At 34.9% G+C, this 17219-nt stretch overlaps 1 protein-coding gene across 3 annotated transcripts; it reads left to right on the forward strand.

Moving 5' to 3' along the window:
- The first annotated feature begins 17 nt into the window (after positions 1-17).
- Positions 18-16052, forward strand: LOC110467230 (protein transport protein Sec23A-like). 3 transcript variants are annotated; one of them, XM_021524247.1, is made up of 21 exons: positions 18-103; positions 1077-1304; positions 1964-2021; positions 2432-2518; positions 2783-2860; positions 3379-3537; positions 3950-4038; positions 4531-4675; positions 4906-5064; positions 5384-5499; positions 6248-6371; positions 6672-6842; positions 7121-7227; positions 7512-7665; positions 8204-8355; positions 8507-8594; positions 9023-9109; positions 9734-9889; positions 10625-10690; positions 11180-11191; positions 13843-16052. In XM_021524247.1, exons 2-21 carry the CDS (start codon positions 1084-1086, stop codon positions 13933-13935), a joined length of 2322 nt encoding a protein of 773 aa, XP_021379922.1. In that variant the 5' UTR covers positions 18-103; positions 1077-1083; the 3' UTR covers positions 13936-16052. The 3 variants fall into 3 exon arrangements, with proteins under 3 accessions (XP_021379922.1, XP_021379920.1, XP_021379921.1); XM_021524245.1 differs by lacking the exon at positions 18-103 and adding an exon at positions 147-351; XM_021524246.1 differs by lacking the exons at positions 18-103; positions 11180-11191 and adding an exon at positions 148-351.
- The last annotated feature ends 1167 nt before the right edge of the window (positions 16053-17219 follow it).

A 17219-nucleotide genomic window follows, 5' to 3' on the forward strand; every position in this document is an offset into this window, starting at 1 on the left:
TAAATGACGTCAGTTATAGTGGATTGTGGGAAAGGTACGTGGCATTTATTTCGTTTGTCAAAACAGCACCGTCTACTTCCACGTCGAATAAACACCGTTGGAAGTAAGTATTTAAATATATATATACAGTTTTCAATACAAACGTATTGCCTTAATACATCAACGTCACTCAGAACTTCATATTGGCTACAGGTCGTCTGAACAGGCCGAGAATCCTTACCGGCTTTGGACATACGATCAGGTGTCAAACTGTGAAACTGTTAAAAATAAGAGACGAATTGAATATAACTGTAAATCTGATTGTTACACATCTGTATATAATACTACAATGAGGGAAGACTCTTATTTGAGGTAAGTACTAATATATATTAATATGACCATTATTACCAACACAAAGTAAACATTATGATCAGGGGGGGGGGGGGGGGAAAATCACAGATAAATCTTGTAGATCATAGAGATGAAAAACAGGATTTCAAAACGTATTTCATTCCCATCCTTAAAATAAGTATATTGTCTGAATGACACGGTTTACGCAGGGCATTCTAAGTGGGGTTCTTAATTGGGTCAAACGGGATTTAGGGCAAAACGACCTGACACTTCTTCTTCCAATAATCTGCATTTCACCTCTGGTGTATTGTCGCAGACACCCTTTATTATAGTCCATATATAAAGATTACTGAAAAACCGTAGAATCCTTTTCAGCTTTTCAGTTTCTTCTGGTAACCGTCCTATTCTCGCCATAACACATAAACACATTATAAAGTAACTGAAAATAGGAGTGGTGACTGGCTAAAAAATGCAGTGACAGAGTTAAACACAGCTTCTATATGAATTTTCCATTAAATAAGAAAAACAAATTGTGATTTGTGATCATGTGCTATACCTGCTGTGGTAAGATTAGTTTGTGACCAGTTTGGTTCAAAGGATTGAGGGATGGAATTACAATTTACATACGATCTGCTTATGATCTAAAATCTAAATTAATCCATGTATATCATAATATTAATATGTTTGTGTAGTAATGCTTCTTTAGTTTGTATATTAATACTTATTTTTTACTTTTAAAAATTCAGCGCCAAAATGGCGACATATCAAGAATTCATACAACAGAATGAAGACAGAGATGGAGTACGCTTTAGTTGGAATGTTTGGCCATCTAGCAGACTGGAGGCCACAAGAATGGTAGCTCCCCTGGGGTGTCTCTATACACCCATCAAGGAGCGAGCAGAGCTGCCCCCTGTTCTGTATGACCCAGTGCTCTGTACCAGACCCACATGTAGAGCAGTGCTTAATCCATTCTGGTGAGCAGATTGAAATATTGAGTACAATAACTACATATGTATACAATGTACGTACTGTTAATAGTTTTAAGAACCATAACAGTGGCATATTTCATTAACATTATATAATAATAATTCTTCATGATTTGATTGAAGCCCCATAATTTAATGACACACTTTTTAATGAAAAGTGTTAATTCATTTATTTGTCTTTTCAATGGAATATTATGTGTTTCTCGACGAATACCAAGTATATATCAACTTATAATACTTGATGAATAAATTTCTTATTTTTATCATGATAACATGATTTTAACATTTTGTTAGCGTAATTAATTACAAAAAGTTCAATAAAAGCTGCTATTGTCCTAGTACATGGTTTAAAGTAGGGTTACTACATACTGTAAAATCATAAATTTTCGTGGGACACTGAATTTCGTTTATTTTGTGGATAACAAAAATCCACGAAATGTAGTCCCCACGAAAAAAAAAATTGGTATGATAAAGATAGGGGAAATCGGAAATCATTGAAATATAGTGTCATTGAAACAGGCTAGTATATGAAAACCACGAAATTTAACCCCCACGGAAATTTATGATTTTACAGTATTTCAACTATTTGTGTTTTATTAGAATTTATAAATTTGTATATTTATGTTATCTTTCTTTCTTTTTAACAGTCAAGTGGACTACAGAGCAAAAATATGGGCTTGTAACTTTTGTTACCAAAGGAATCCTGTAAGTATTTAAACCAAGATTTTTAATATAAGGGTGAAACTCTTACCTATAGACTTTGCTTGTCATCAAGATTATCCTTTTGAAATTTTTCAATGAAATTTAATGAAATGAAAGTACTATGTAATTGCCAATAACACATAAAAAAAAATCAAGTATGTACTGTAATTATGTATACTAGCCTTCAATGAAATTACAATTTACCAGTATGTCATTATCCAGATTAAATATTCATATATTTTTGTAAACATACAGTTTAAGCACTGGCCTAGAATTCCATACCATTATTTCATAATATTTATATTTCATTTCCATTGTAAGTAATTACATGTATCTAACGTATTTCAGTCATTTCTGTTGATTGTTATGTATATATCACAATACTAAAGAATTTCCTTAATCTGTTTGTATAGTTTCCACCCCAGTATACTGCTATCTCAGAACAACATCAGCCAGCTGAGATTATACCTCAGTTTTCAACGATAGAATACACTATCACAGTAAGTAACAATAAGGATGTTTTCTATGATGAATTCAGAGTTACAACGGTATTCATACCACAAAATCTCAACACATGGAAATGTGCTTATCGGTCTGTTTGTATTCATTTTCTCCGTTTTATAGGTACATGTACATGTATATGCTAAAAATCTGTAGTCTGTATATGAATTGGCTTAAGAGAAGTAGAAGTGCCCCAGTTCAGAACTTTTTAAGAGGAGTATACACGCTAGTAATGTATATAATATACAATTGATGTTTTGTAGAGAGCAACATGCCATCCTCCTGTCTATCTGATTGTACTGGACACGTGCATGGACGAGGAAGATCTTCAGGCAGTCAAGGTATTGTGTGTTAACGAACATATCCTGTAGTATAATATTTTCTATATCAGTTTTATATCGTGTTTTGATTATCTTTTTTTTATGTTATGAGCGTGTGGATCATTCATGTGGGATCTAAGAAGGACAACATGGATTTAATTTGGGAACATAATTCCTATTTTTGTAAATTTTGGACATGTTTGGGACTTAACTTTTCTCGTGCAATTTCACAGTTTAATGTCTATTAATTTGTTAATATAGCAACAAAAATTATTACTTATTGAGAATCCTAGAAGCAATGTGCTGGTTGTAAGATTAGTGAAAATTTGGCAATTAAAAAAGTTATGGAGGGGCAAATAATTTTAAGAACTTTAACCGCAACATGCACTAGTCTACATTGTAATACCTATTGTTTTGATATGTAAACTATGTAACGAGTGATTAAAACGTCAACACTGGAGGTAATGATCACCAGCTAGTGGAATGATGTATTTATATAAGATGTTAAAACTAATGACAGTTGTTTCTTATTTTGCTAGGAATCCCTCCAAATGTCACTGAGTTTGCTCCCACCTAATGCTCTGATTGGTCTGATCACGTACGGAAAGATGGTCCAGGTTCATGAATTAGGCTGTGAGGGATGTTCTAAAAGTTATGTTTTCAGAGGGACAAAAGACCTTAGTGCAAAACAAATACAGGTAAGTTATATTTTGGTATGTGTTTGTCATCTGATATCTAAATGGTGTTTATCTCCACTTTATATGGTCAGTGATGTAATGATGCATTTCGTAGGTTATCGCACGTTATTATACAATATTTCATTTTCATAAACACATCAAAGAATTTGAGTTAAGATGGGATTAATTTTGTATGCAATCACCATAACCTTGGTTGTTTAATTCCTTTAGCCCAATGCCAGGTGATAGATGATATTATGTTGATGCTGGTGAAAATGATCGATTATTTTCAATAAAAATATAGGTCAGGCTAGTGGTTTTAATATCTTCCTGTGGAGTGGTACTCCAAACAATGCTTTAACATATAAAGCAGCTCTCTGATTTAATGGATTTTTGTTTTGATGGCTTAAGCTTGAATGTTGTTTATCCACAGGACATGTTGGGTATAGGTAAAGGACATGCTCCACAGCAGCCTAAGGGGCCACACAATCCTCAGCAGCAGCAACAACTGCCTTCAAACAGGTAATGGCACAGAAATTCATCACACAACTGTCATGGGTATGCTAAATTAGGTGAACATTTTGAATTTGTTGATAAACCTTTATCTGTATCTACCACCTGTCAGATTTGCCTGTGTATTGAAGGTTTACCATCGAGGTCATTGTTTCATTATTCACACGTATACATAGTTCACACCCCCACAGGTAAATCTACCTGTACAGAGTTTGTTGATTAGGGTGTCAATCGTAGAGAACAATAAAAGGCTAGTCTAATAAGGGTGAGTCTAATTGGAAAGGGGAGAAGAGGTTAGGCCTATCAGGATTTGTGAGAACTTGTCAGTTGATGTGTAACGGTCAAATGCATGCGTAACGGTAAAATGGTGATGCATAGCAGCTCAAAATTCATGTGTAACGGTACCGTTACGCTAAAACAGCCTGGGGAGAACAATGTAACTAATTTAATATTTATAGAGAGTTATGTTAACTTACCAGTTATTTGTTCTGTTTCCTTCAGATTTCTACAACCTGTCCACAAATGTGACATGAGTTTGACAGACCTTCTGGGAGAATTACAGCGAGACCCCTGGCCAGTAGCTCAAGGGAAACGCCCCCTCCGAGCAACTGGAGTAGCCCTCTCCATAGCTGTTGGCTTACTAGAGGTTAATAGACAAGGTTTTGGTTGTGTCATATTCATTTTCAAAATCTTAACATAAGTATTATAGTTATTATTTGAATACTTCTTCAATTTGTAACTGAAAATTCAATTCCAGCACAGCATTACTTTCATTTTGTAAGGATAACATTTGATAGTGACCTGTCTAATTACTGATTTAAAGGTAGGTAGTTTCACAAATATATTTTGATATTACATGCTTTATATGTGTTTCAGTGCACTTTCCCGAACACAGGAGCTAGGATCATGCTGTTTATGGGGGGACCCTGTACCCAGGGGCCAGGAATGGTGGTGGGAGATGAGCTCAAGTTCCCCATCAGGTCCCACCATGTCATTGAGAAGGACAACTGCAAGTACATGAAGAAGGCCATGAAGGTAGGAATTACTGCATACAGACAGTGATCTGTTTTAGATGGAGTTTACCAAAGATTGTGTTTAAACCCGATCTGCCTCCCGTTCTTGATGTTAAATTACTTTTAAGATTTTATGGGTGTTGAGGTCCCTGAAAAAGTGCCTCCGACCCTCAGCTACTGTTAATTCTAGAACTGTCTTAAACATAATGTATTTCAAAATTGTTTTGGCTAGCAACCATCAATAAAAATGTTTACAAGAACAAATGGTTTTATAAAAGACCGTTTTGCACTTTTGAATATAAGTAGAAATCTGACCATTTGGTATCTGTCTTGTTTTGTAGCATTATGAGGCTCTGGCCAACAGGACAGCTAACAACGGACATGTAATAGATGTGTTCTCCTGTGCCCTGGACCAGACCGGGCTGTACGAGATCAAGTTCTGTTCACGATACACATGGTAAGAGACATTTATCTGTAAGAACAGCACTTTATGAAACTATTAGTGAGATGTTAAGTTGGGGATGATGCTGTGTGAAATATTAAAAAAAAAAAATGTTTAGACAATCTGCAAGACCAGTTGACTAATCCCATGCCTCCTGTGACAGCAAATTGACTAAATAAATGCCTCCTACTACCACAGTAGAAAAAGAATTTTATTTTGTACCTAGATCTTTATAGAAATGGAATGCAAAGTTTGATTTAAAGTCACAGAAAAGTTGATCATCATCCATCCTCGATATCCAGTGGTTACACTCACTTTCGAGTCTCTACCCCCCTGGAATATGTCATAGCAAAACTGAAGACACACAGCTAGCTATTTGATGGGTGTCAGGTAAATACACCTGACCATTCACTAGGCTGATACTTGTCCTTTGAAGATTACAAAGGAGCGACGCCCGACTTCAAAGCCTGTGATTTGTTACCATTACACGATCGCGAGATTCTTTTGATGTACATCAAAGTACCAAACTAGTCTTCTCGTCTCATCGTCTCATCGACAAGGTGCTTCACATTGAGCCATCTATGACATATTCCAGGGGTGTAGAGAATGAAAGTGAGTGTAACCCCTGGATATTGAGGATGGTCATCATCCTAAATGTTAGATTATGTACACTTCATGATTGACACTTTAAAATATATGCTTTTTGCTTTTTAAATCCTCTAAAAGTGTATTGAAATGATTGAGAATCTCTGATCCATTCTAGTGGACACATGGTGATGGGAGACTCTTTCAACACCTCCCTGTTCAAACAAACCTTTCAACGAGTGTTTTCTAAAGATGGTCAAGGCGAGTTCAAAATGGCGTTTGGTGCAACAGTAGAAGTCAAGGTAAGATAAAGAAATATTTGTATTACCATGCTATCGTTCGCAGAGATAGTTGTAACTTTTTACAGTTTTCTGTGTTAGGATATATGGCTGTGAACATTTTATTGCAGTATCCTATGCTAAGACACCCACAAATCAACAATACCATAAAAAGTGTGAATGTTTCAGTTTCTTGTAAGTAGGGAAATAGAGATTTTTGCACTATTAGAATCTTTAATAAAGAGGCTTTCTTAGACTCGTTAATATCTGTTGGGTTAATTTTTAGTTGGTGTTTTAAAAATGTTCTTCATAACCTCCTTGCAGACTTCAAGGGAGCTGAAGGTGTCCGGTGCAATTGGTCCATGTGTGTCGCTGGGTGTGAAGGGGCCAGCAGTGTCGGATACTGAGTTAGGCCTGGGTGGCACCTGTCAGTGGAAGTTGTGTGGTCTCTACCCTAGTACCACGCTGGCCTTCTTCTTTGAGGTTGTTAACCAGGTAATATAACTGATGTATTCTTATAGATGGCAAACACGAGTTCATGGTCTTGACATTTGAGAGAGATAAAATCATAAGAATAAATCATAAATATTTCTGCTCTGTTTATTATAATAAGAGGAGTGTGTTGGCTGTTAGGGAGTTTTTACACTTACATATTCATCTTTTGTGTATTGTATTATTAAATGTGATGAATTGTAAAAAAGTAAAGATATGAGAATATTTCCCCTTGTATAAAATGTTTACTTGATGGCCTTTAAAATGTTTCTGTTTTGCAGCATAATGCCCCTATACCTCAGGGTGGACGAGGCTACATACAGTTTATCACACAGTACCAACACTCAAGTGGTCAGCGCAGGGTCAGAGTGACCACTCTGGCTAGGAAGTAAGTACAACAATTTTAATACCTTAATATAATTAAATAGGTCACTTTACCACATTTTCAATCTTGTATATAAAGTTTTACTCTTTGTGCTACAAGTATTTTTTCAAGTACAGGAACCATCATAGTGCTGGAATTAGTAGAATTAGAATAGACATAATGACAGAAATTACTACATTCTCCTGTGACACATTATCAGTAGTATTGTATACTACAGCTGGGATATGATGTTTGTATGTATGTTATTTAAGCTCTTCCTTATTCATACTGGCCTGAATTATTCACAGTTGGGCTGACGCCAGTACCAATATCCAGCACATATCTGCTGGTTTTGACCAGGAAGCTGCTGCTGTACTGATGGCAAGGATAGCTGTGTTCCGGGCCGAAACAGACGATGGGCCAGATGTTTTAAGATGGCTGGACAGAATGCTTATCAGACTGGTAAGGAATCAAAGTATTTCCCACATATAAGGGTATAGCAGAATGATTAAGTCAGATCTTAGAAGTATTGTCTGTGTAATGGTTAGATTCTTTTAGTCTGGAGTAAATCAGTTTGTAATGGCAGGCTCAGCTATTGGGCAGTAGAGGAATTCTGTCTCACTGCTGACTTAACATTATCATTTTACTCAATTATGTATGTGTATCACTTACTGGGCATGGCACAGCAGGCTTTTGCTTAGATGCAGATTTGCCTGTCATTTTGTTGTAAACAGGGTAACTGAGATGGTGTTTTATATACTTTGATACGTGACCAGATTTACCTGTTTTAAGTCTTTTGTGCTGGCTGTATATACAACAGATAAATAGCACCTGGGAGAAACATTAGTAGCTTTGTTAGACATACAGACCTACTGAAGTCCCCTTAACAAATTTAGACAAGAACATTTTAACACAATCACATATCCAGCACGCTATATGTCAATTGAACTTATGTTGTCACTTTCACTGCCTTAAACATGTTTCTACTTTTTCCTTACAGTGTCAAAAGTTTGGTGATTACCACAAAGACGACCCCAACTCCTTCCGGTTTTCGGACAACTTTTCCCTGTACCCGCAATTTATGTTCCATTTACGAAGATCACAGTTTTTACAAGTATTCAACAACAGTCCAGACGAAACATCCTATTATAGGTACGTTGTAGTAGTTGATAATTCATTATAAAACACCAGTTACTTCTCTTATAATTTTAGTAAGTAACACTATTATTTTCTGAATGATTGGAGACTGACAGTAATACACTGACGCCTAAAAGTTCTGAGACATTTCAAATTTGATTTTCAGGCACATGTTGAATACAGAAGATCTGACACAATCTTTGATCATGATACAGCCTATCCTGTATGCTTACTCCTTCAATGGAACACCTGAGGTTTGTACTTTTCTTCAATACTATTCATTTATACAGTTGTACCTTACAATAGCTATATTTTAAGATTAAGTATAAAGTATTCTGGAAAATTCCTTATTTCACAGTTCTTTTTTCCGGAATTTTGATATATTCATGAAACACATTTTTTTTAATATCCCTATTTCCGCTACTGCTTTTAAACTGTATTCAGAACAGAATTTTCAATTGATCATTACTCAAATTATCTTAGTCTTAATTTCAGACTGTTTACCTTTATATAAATCTGTAAATAAAATTACTGTAAAGCATTTTTTGTTGCTCGCATGTTTTTTTATCCAGTATTTAGATCATAGTATAACAGAAGAATTTTATGATTTAAACTTGACGAATGTACCATTTTTGTGGTAGCAGTATTATACATATAAAATGTTAACTTTGTACACTTCCAGCCAGTACTACTGGACACCAGCAGTATACAGGTAGATAGGATACTTCTGATGGACACATTCTTCCACATCGTTATATACCACGGAGAGGTAAGAACAACAATTACATATAGATTTTCCATAGGAACAAAATTTGCTTAAACACAAAAAAACATTTCTAAGTTTCTTAGCTCGTTCACTTGGGTAGGGTTTGTAGATTTGTAAAACTTAACATGATGTAGACAAGGGATGGTTGGTGGAAAGGATACAGCAGACCCAATCACCAAGAAAGGGGGAAAGAATGGCTAAATTTGGGCTAATTAATCATTGGATATGAAAATGAGAGTGAAGAAATGAGTCCAAGGGGATTGAAGAAATTGATTCTTAATCGGCATATTTATTTGCTGTTAAGGTTTGATGTTTTTGAGACAATTTCTTTCCACTAATGAGTTCCAAGAACATTTCATATAAAAGTGATGTGTCCTAAGTAATATTTCATATAAAAGTGATGTGTCCTAAGTAATATTTCATATGGAAGTGATGTGTTCTTATAAATATTTCAAATGGAAGTGATGTGTTCTTATAAATATTTCAAATGGAAGTGATGTGTTCTTATAAATATTTCAAATGGAAGTGATGTGTTCTAATAAATATTTCATATGAAAATGATGTGTCCTGTTTTTAAAGTAATATTTCGTTAACATGTGTGACTAACTTGTGCGACATCTCTGTTAGACAATAGCGCTATGGAGAGAACAGAAGTACCAGGATCAACCAGAATATGAAAATTTCAAGCAACTACTGCAAGCTCCAGTAGATGATGCCCAGGAAATTCTGCAGACACGATTCCCAATGCCTCGATATATCGACACTAAACATGAGGGCTCTCAGGTAACACCAGAAACAGTTATAGTGAGATAATTTGCCAAAAAAATATTTTGAATATCTTTTTCTCAGATTCCTTGGTAATTCACCTGTAAATATAAGTGTTCCTTTATATTCAGATTATTTGACAATATCGACCAAGAATTCACAAAATAAAACATTTAACTAATGAGAATTAAAGCTTTTGCTTTTCAGATTTATTGATCTTTTTTGGAAAATAGTATGTGCCTTTAGGCGTGCAAATTTCGTAATGTTCTTCCCTTTTCATTTTAATAAAATCTTGGACTTCTTTGACGTTCATTTAAAAATAAAATATTGTCTTCCATTTAAAAGGGGGAAAATTTCAAATTGGTACATATTTTCTATTAATGTTGAAATGACATTATCAATTTACTGACTTGTTAGATTTCAAGCTTTTCACATTGAAAATAACAGCCACATGGCTGAGTGTTGAGACGTATTCATTTAAACCTGTGGAAATGCAGAAAGAAATAAACTTGTCATTTTATAAGATACAAATTCTTTTATAATTATAACATTTAATGATATGCAATGTACAGTAATTAGTTCTCACAAATCTCATATACATATCAGGTTTCCAAATATTGGGTCTGTATGAAATTAGGGGCTTCTCTCCTAGTTTGCATAGTTTTGGTGTAGACTGATGTAGGTAGTTGATGTTGTTGAATTATCTGTAAAGTAAGGTAATTGTATTAAACCATGCTGATTTCTACTTTTCAGTCTCGTTTCCTGCTGTCTCGAGTGAATCCATCTCAAACACACAACAATGCTTTTGGATGGGGACAGGTAAGATCAGACTTATTTCATGTTGTTGGAAATGTATCTTATAATGATAATAATGCACTTTTACACAAGTCAGTCCTACCTATAGGACAGTAGCTTTTGGCATATTTTGCAGTGATTTTGATTTGTGTTTTGTTTATCTCGCAAGTTGCCTGTGCTTTATTCAGTTAACACATTCGTTAATACATATGACTCACAAATTCATTTCTGGCACAGTCGTTAATTATATCTAGAGCATGTTTGGTTTCTAAACATTTAATTTTGAAATATTTAAATTTTTAAGTGTTCTAACATGCCTATACACTGTTTTCAGAATAATACGTTTTGTCCTGGCATGATATAAGCATTTGTTATAGCACAGGAGTGGTAAAAACTTAATGTCATAGAACATCGTAATGAAACTATCACGTATATTGACCACAACAGACTTGAGAAACTCTTGTCTAAGAAGCCATCGACACTGTAGATAATTTATAATTGATCATTTTAAAGGCGACTTCATCGGTTTGTATTCTCTTCTTATCTGTAGCCTCCAATTTTTCTATTGTGAAAGGGTGATGGTGCATGATTATAATGTAGTACCAAACTAGATGTTATATGAACCCATATTATTGTAACGATAATGTAAGTTCTCGGTGAGAGTTCCTATAGTATGTTGAAGTCAGAGTCCCTGTATAGGGATCAGTATAGGGATCAGAATTAGGGATTAGAGTTCTTGTGTAGGGTCAGAATTTAGGATCAGAGTTCCTGTGTAAGGGTCAGTATTAAGGGTAAGATTTCCTGTGTTGGGGTCAAAATAAGGGGTCTAAGCTCCTGTGCAGGGGTCAGAATAATAGATCAGAGTTCCTTTGTAGTGGTCAAATTAAGGGATAAGATTTTCTGTGTAGCAGTCAAAATAAGGATCCTATTTCCTGTGTTTGGATCAGAGTTTCGGTATAGGTGTCAAAATTAGGGGCTAGAATTCCTGTGTAGGGGTCAAATTTGATGTCAGAGTTCTTGTCATACATGTGTGGACTTAAAAACACATGGTAGTGAGATTTTTTACCAATTGGTAGGAAAATTTGAGTTTTTTGTGGAGAAGATCTCATCGCAAGCATTCTTGTGCCAGAATTAAAATTATACTGAATTGTCTTTCATATTGAACAATTTCCATTAATTCATTTGTTTACCGGGTGTAGACCTATTTTTAAAAAGTTAAGCATTTCTAATATTACAGCCAATGGTAGAGGGAGTTTTAGTGTTCAAGATAAAATGTAGGGAGACCCTTCAACATAAGGAAACACCACATGTGTCCCGTGTAGGGTTTAGATTAGGGGGTTAGAGTTCCTATGAAAGGGTTAGAGGTCTTGTGTAGAATCAACAGTCATAGGAAAGGTTGGTACTCAATGTTTACTCAAGACTGTCTTTTATGGAATGTCGATCATTTTATCAATAAATTGTACATGTACTACCTTATATGTATACGTATTTATCTCTAATACTGTGGAAGGAGTTTTGTTTATTTTCAGCATGTATTCATTTATGCATTGACTATATTGTATTAACATAATCATCATTTACATTTTACAAGGATATTCTGTATTAATTGAACCATATAAAAAAAAAACCACATAAACTTCAGTTTTAATCAATATTTCCCACCAAGTAATATGTAAAATGTAATTGATGTGTAGATAGAGTGGTACTAATTTTGGTTATGTATTATAACACTACTAACCAGCCTATCTTGTCACACAGATCATTAGCACTGGTGGGCCCACCTCTGAGGTTTGTCTTAGGGTTATCTTTGGTGGCTGGGGTGGGGCGGTGTAGTTTATGCATGTTGGTCTTCCTGTAGAAATTAATCTTGCATATTTGTTTTTCAAACAGAATTGAAATATTGTCAAAGTTATGTCACAAGTGAAAAACTTGAAATTATTAATTTCTTGTGAAATTCATTCTCAATAATTATATATACCCGGTATGTAAAGATGATAAATATTTTTATCAATCCTGAACTAGACTGTGGTCTTGACTTGAGTGGTTGGTAGCTTGGTATGGCATCCTGAGTGTCGAGACAATACACTAGTGCTCAGAATCAGGGACAAAGAAACACAGAATGATAAGAGCTGGCATGTGTTGCAGCTCAAATGCATATCTACTAGTGGAACATGGAATATTTGGAAATGGTTATTGCATGCTTGTTCGTATGAATGTCAACATTTACTGTGACTTTATTTGGTTACCAACGAACTGGAAACAAAAAATTCAAAAACACGTTATATACATGTATAATGAATTTTAAGATCCTCTGGCCTGAACATACAGGTGACCTTTTCTCTGTGTTGTCAATTATGTCCATAAAGAATTGTTAAAAAGTTTCTCAAAATTAGCCTGAAATGTTTCCATTGCATCCACTGAATAACGTTTAAGCCATTATGGCAGTCATGGCTACAATTGTGAAGGCTTTTAAGTGTGATAAATGAATGAACTCAGTGAGCAGTAAAGAATCCATAAGGAACATGTCAGGTAGGGATCCTCTCTCTATGTAATGTGTGTCGTTATGTATAACTATTAATGAAATATAAAACTTGAACATAATCTTTATACACTATCTAAATATAGTACATTCCAACTAAAACATTGATTATATCCTATAATCTATTAACAGTATCTTTCCTTGATTTCCCTTTTATCACTATTCATGGCATTTATTTATTTACATGTCACATTATGATATGTTTTAGTTAAATCCTTTAAGGTAAAGAGTCCCAGCACTCAGTATTGTAACTCCAACAAAAAAGAGTTCCAATTTTATTTTGCATTTTTCTGATTTGGTGTTAGAAATGAAAGATATCTGTATTAGGTCTCGGCTCTGGCACCAGGATTTTATTTTCCCATGGCACTTTTTGATAATTTAACATGGAGCTTATCCTCTGAGTTATGGGTCATGATGTTTTTATGTTAGTACTTTTCTGCAACTTTACTGGGAACAATTTGAAAATGTTGTTACTTCTGAAAAGGTCTGCAATGTAAAATTGTCATTGTATTTACCATAAATTTAAACTGAAAAAGCCAGTATGCAGTATAAAAGTGATGGGACCCTCAACCATAAGCAGTGATGGTACTTACTAGTGACTGAGTAGTTATGTAATTTATCACCCCTTGTTCTACAGGATGGAGGTGGAGCAGCCGTGCTGACAGACGATGTGAGCTTACAAGTATTCATGGAACATTTAAAGAAACTCGCAGTATCCAGCTCCTCCTGAGCTGTAGTGACAAACTAGGACACAAGACTTTGTTTTGAATTAACCGATGTGTGAAGAACTCCGAGACACAATTGAATTAACCGATGTGTGAAGAACTCCGGGAATTTATGTCCACAAGAGCATATTCCTTAAACAGTAAACAAACTCATGGGGTCATACAGGAAACAATGAAGTATAAGTATTGGTACAAGTTGGTGACGTACTGCTACTTATGACATTATGTTGATATCACATTGACAATATCAATATCACATTGTGTTGATATCACATTGACAATATCATTATCACATTGTGCTGATATCACATTGACAATATCATTTTTACATTGTGCTGATATCACACTGACAATATCATTTTACCCTTTCTTGCAATCACCCAAGTTTACCTGTAATTGTCATGCATGTGATTTATGGTAAGCCTATATACCCTGTATAAGTGATAGTGTCAGAACCTGTATTCCATACCTGCATGCTCGTGATGGTGGCATCAATGTCGCCAGAAAGTGTCCGAGTAGACCTGGTGCAGTCACGTATGTATCTATCCGTGATTGATCCATCGTGGTATATATCTGTGTGTGATTGGTCCACTGGGACATAACAGTATGTGATTGGACAAATTAGGCTCTAAAAATGCATTTTAATCAATGTTGTAAACTCAAAATGAAATGGTTAAATACAATAAACTTCATAAGAAATACAATTAAAGTATAATATGTTCATGGGGAAGCCCTTGGAATGTGAGAAATTCAGCGGCTATAGGCAATGTTTACTGTATACGTAGATGTTTATGTTCATGACAATTCCTTACCAGGGGACGCTAATATAGCTTGGTTGTATTCAAGAACTCACAATAAGTATGTAATATGTTCCTAGTGTGTTTTGATCTTCTCTGAAACCTGTGAATACTGTGTATTCATGGCCTAAATCTCCTGTGTTTGATATACTTTATTCAATATGACAACCATGTTATGTGTGGTTTTCATTTATACATCTTTCCAGAATTCACTAGTCCCTGACAGAGATATTAATCAGTTATGGTTCCAATAGACCTTGGTATGTGATAAATGTGATGTTAGTTCTGGCTATGTGAATATATATATGGACAGGGATATTTCAAACATTTTAAAAGCAATATTGAGAATGAGTTACCTGGAACTGTAGATCACATAATTATGCTATATATACACATTTACAAAGATAATGGTCAAATTCTGGGTAATTAGGGCTACCTCAGCATAGGAAAACTGGGATTGAATAGAGGCAGGGAGACACTTTCATAGACAGGGTACATCTCCATATTGAAATGTGATCGCCTTATGAATTAAAGTGAAAAATGCCTCTTGTATGATGTAAGTGATTTATAGTGTTTAAGATTATCAGTGGTTGTAAATGTGTACGGTATGTTATATAGACGGAGAATGACTTGTATAAAAGCTGGTTTGTCAGTGTTTGTGTGTATGTTATTAGGAGCATAATGACTTATATAAAAGGTGAGAAATACAGGTGAGGTTGAGAGGCCGAGTTCAGGTAATTACTAAGCATTAGTATTATACAGTATGTTGAAAGTTGGTAATAAATATGTAAAACATTAGATACGAGATGATCAAGTTGTAAAAGGGCTATATCCTAAAGTGGTAACTGGTTCATCCTAGGAGATAAAGTTAGCATCTCTTCAGTAACTTAAAATCATCAAGTACTAGTACCGGTAGTTAAATCAATATGAAGGTCTCTGGTGAGTTAAGTTTAAAATTTGGTGCAAATTGTCATACTTTGGTGCAAATTTTGAACATACTGTGTATTCTACTCAATGAAGTCCTTCAAAGGTAGATGTTGAAACATTTACTGCATAGTGATCTATGATTATTGATGTAATATAGTTTTTACAGATAGTTCTGAGGAAATAACACACCCAGTACAAAAATTTACCAAGAATTGATGCATATTGTGCTTGTTTTATATTTTGTTCAATGATTTTAAAATTTGTTTTCATGTTTTGTTGGCAAATAATCATTATAAATGTCTAGTATTTTTTACTATAAAATATGACTACTGTCAATTGTGGATGTACATGTATTTATTACTTGAAAGAAAAGAATGAATGCAATTTTCAAACTAAAATCTGTTTATCTTTTCTTTTGATGTAATTTGGTTGAAAAAATATCCTATACATCTTGCGGGAATTAGTTAATAATATATTGGTATAAGCATTCACATCAGCTAAGTAACAGGCACTTAGGATTCAAATTTAGGGTCAGAAAAATGTAAGCTAAGCCCCCCTGGGCGGATTAAACCCCACTGTTTTATAATGTTTTTCGACTGAAGAACACCACTTTTAGCCGACCATCATCAGATAGTGGGCTATTCAAATCACCTATCATCTGTGGTGTTGCCCTCCGCACTTATTCTCAGAAAGTACTAGAGGGATCATTCTTAAATTTCACAATGTTTTCAATGGTGTCTAGTTACCAATATCAAATTTTGAGACTGATCAAAAAACCAAGGTGGTCATCTTGAACTTTGAGAGTTAAGGATTGTTAGCACTATTCCTCAGAAATCACTTGAGGGTTTCCCATGGTCCCTAATTATTCATATTTAATTTTTAAACTGATAGTAAAACTAAGATAGCACCAAGACAGCTGTCTTGAATTTGACTGTTCAATTTTGTTACCACTATTTTAAACGCATGCTCCCCTTGGTCCCCTAGATATACCAGCATACCAACTTCTGTGAAATAACGTGGGAGGGGAGATGCACCTGCTTACACCTCTCGATGCGGGTTATGATCATAACTTCCTGCATGCATCTGTGAATTGAGTCCATAGTTAAGCAGTTGAGGATATTGGCAACATGTTGCAAACTTTATACAATTTTAAATCCCCAGCACCTTAAGAAGGTTCCAGTCAAATGTTAAGATTCCATTCAGGTGGTTCAGAAATAATCATTTGAAGAATTGTTTACAGACCAAGGTCAGTCACCATGATAAGGCAAAAACTTACCTTAGTCCAAAGGAACAAGCAAGCTATAAATTTCATGGTGTGTCATTAAGTTAAACTGGAGAACCCTATACACCTATATGTACAGTTCAGTGAAAATTGCTTGCACCATCAAACGAGATCCCAGAGGATTCTTGGCGCCCACCCTCGTACCATCTTTATTAGTTTTATGTCAGTTTGATCTTTTCTCTTACCTGTTGGATCAGCTAGCCTGAAAGCCAACTTGTTTTTCTGATCAGTCTCAAAAGTAAATATGCACAATTAAGGACCAACGGTAACCTACATATAAAAT

Source organism: Mizuhopecten yessoensis, unplaced genomic scaffold (assembly GCF_002113885.1).
Source record: "Mizuhopecten yessoensis strain PY_sf001 unplaced genomic scaffold, ASM211388v2 scaffold11167, whole genome shotgun sequence".
NCBI lineage: Eukaryota > Metazoa > Mollusca > Bivalvia > Pectinida > Pectinidae > Mizuhopecten > Mizuhopecten yessoensis.

Coding starts and splice junctions, on each gene's coding strand:
- LOC110467230 (XM_021524245.1), top strand. CDS start 329: ATGAGGGAAGACTCTTATTTGAG. Junction 1,305..1,963: donor GCAGTGCTTAATCCATTCTG/GTGAGCAGATTG, acceptor TCTTTTTAACAG/TCAAGTGGACTACAGAGCAA. Junction 4,676..4,905: donor TAGCTGTTGGCTTACTAGAG/GTTAATAGACAA, acceptor TATGTGTTTCAG/TGCACTTTCCCGAACACAGG.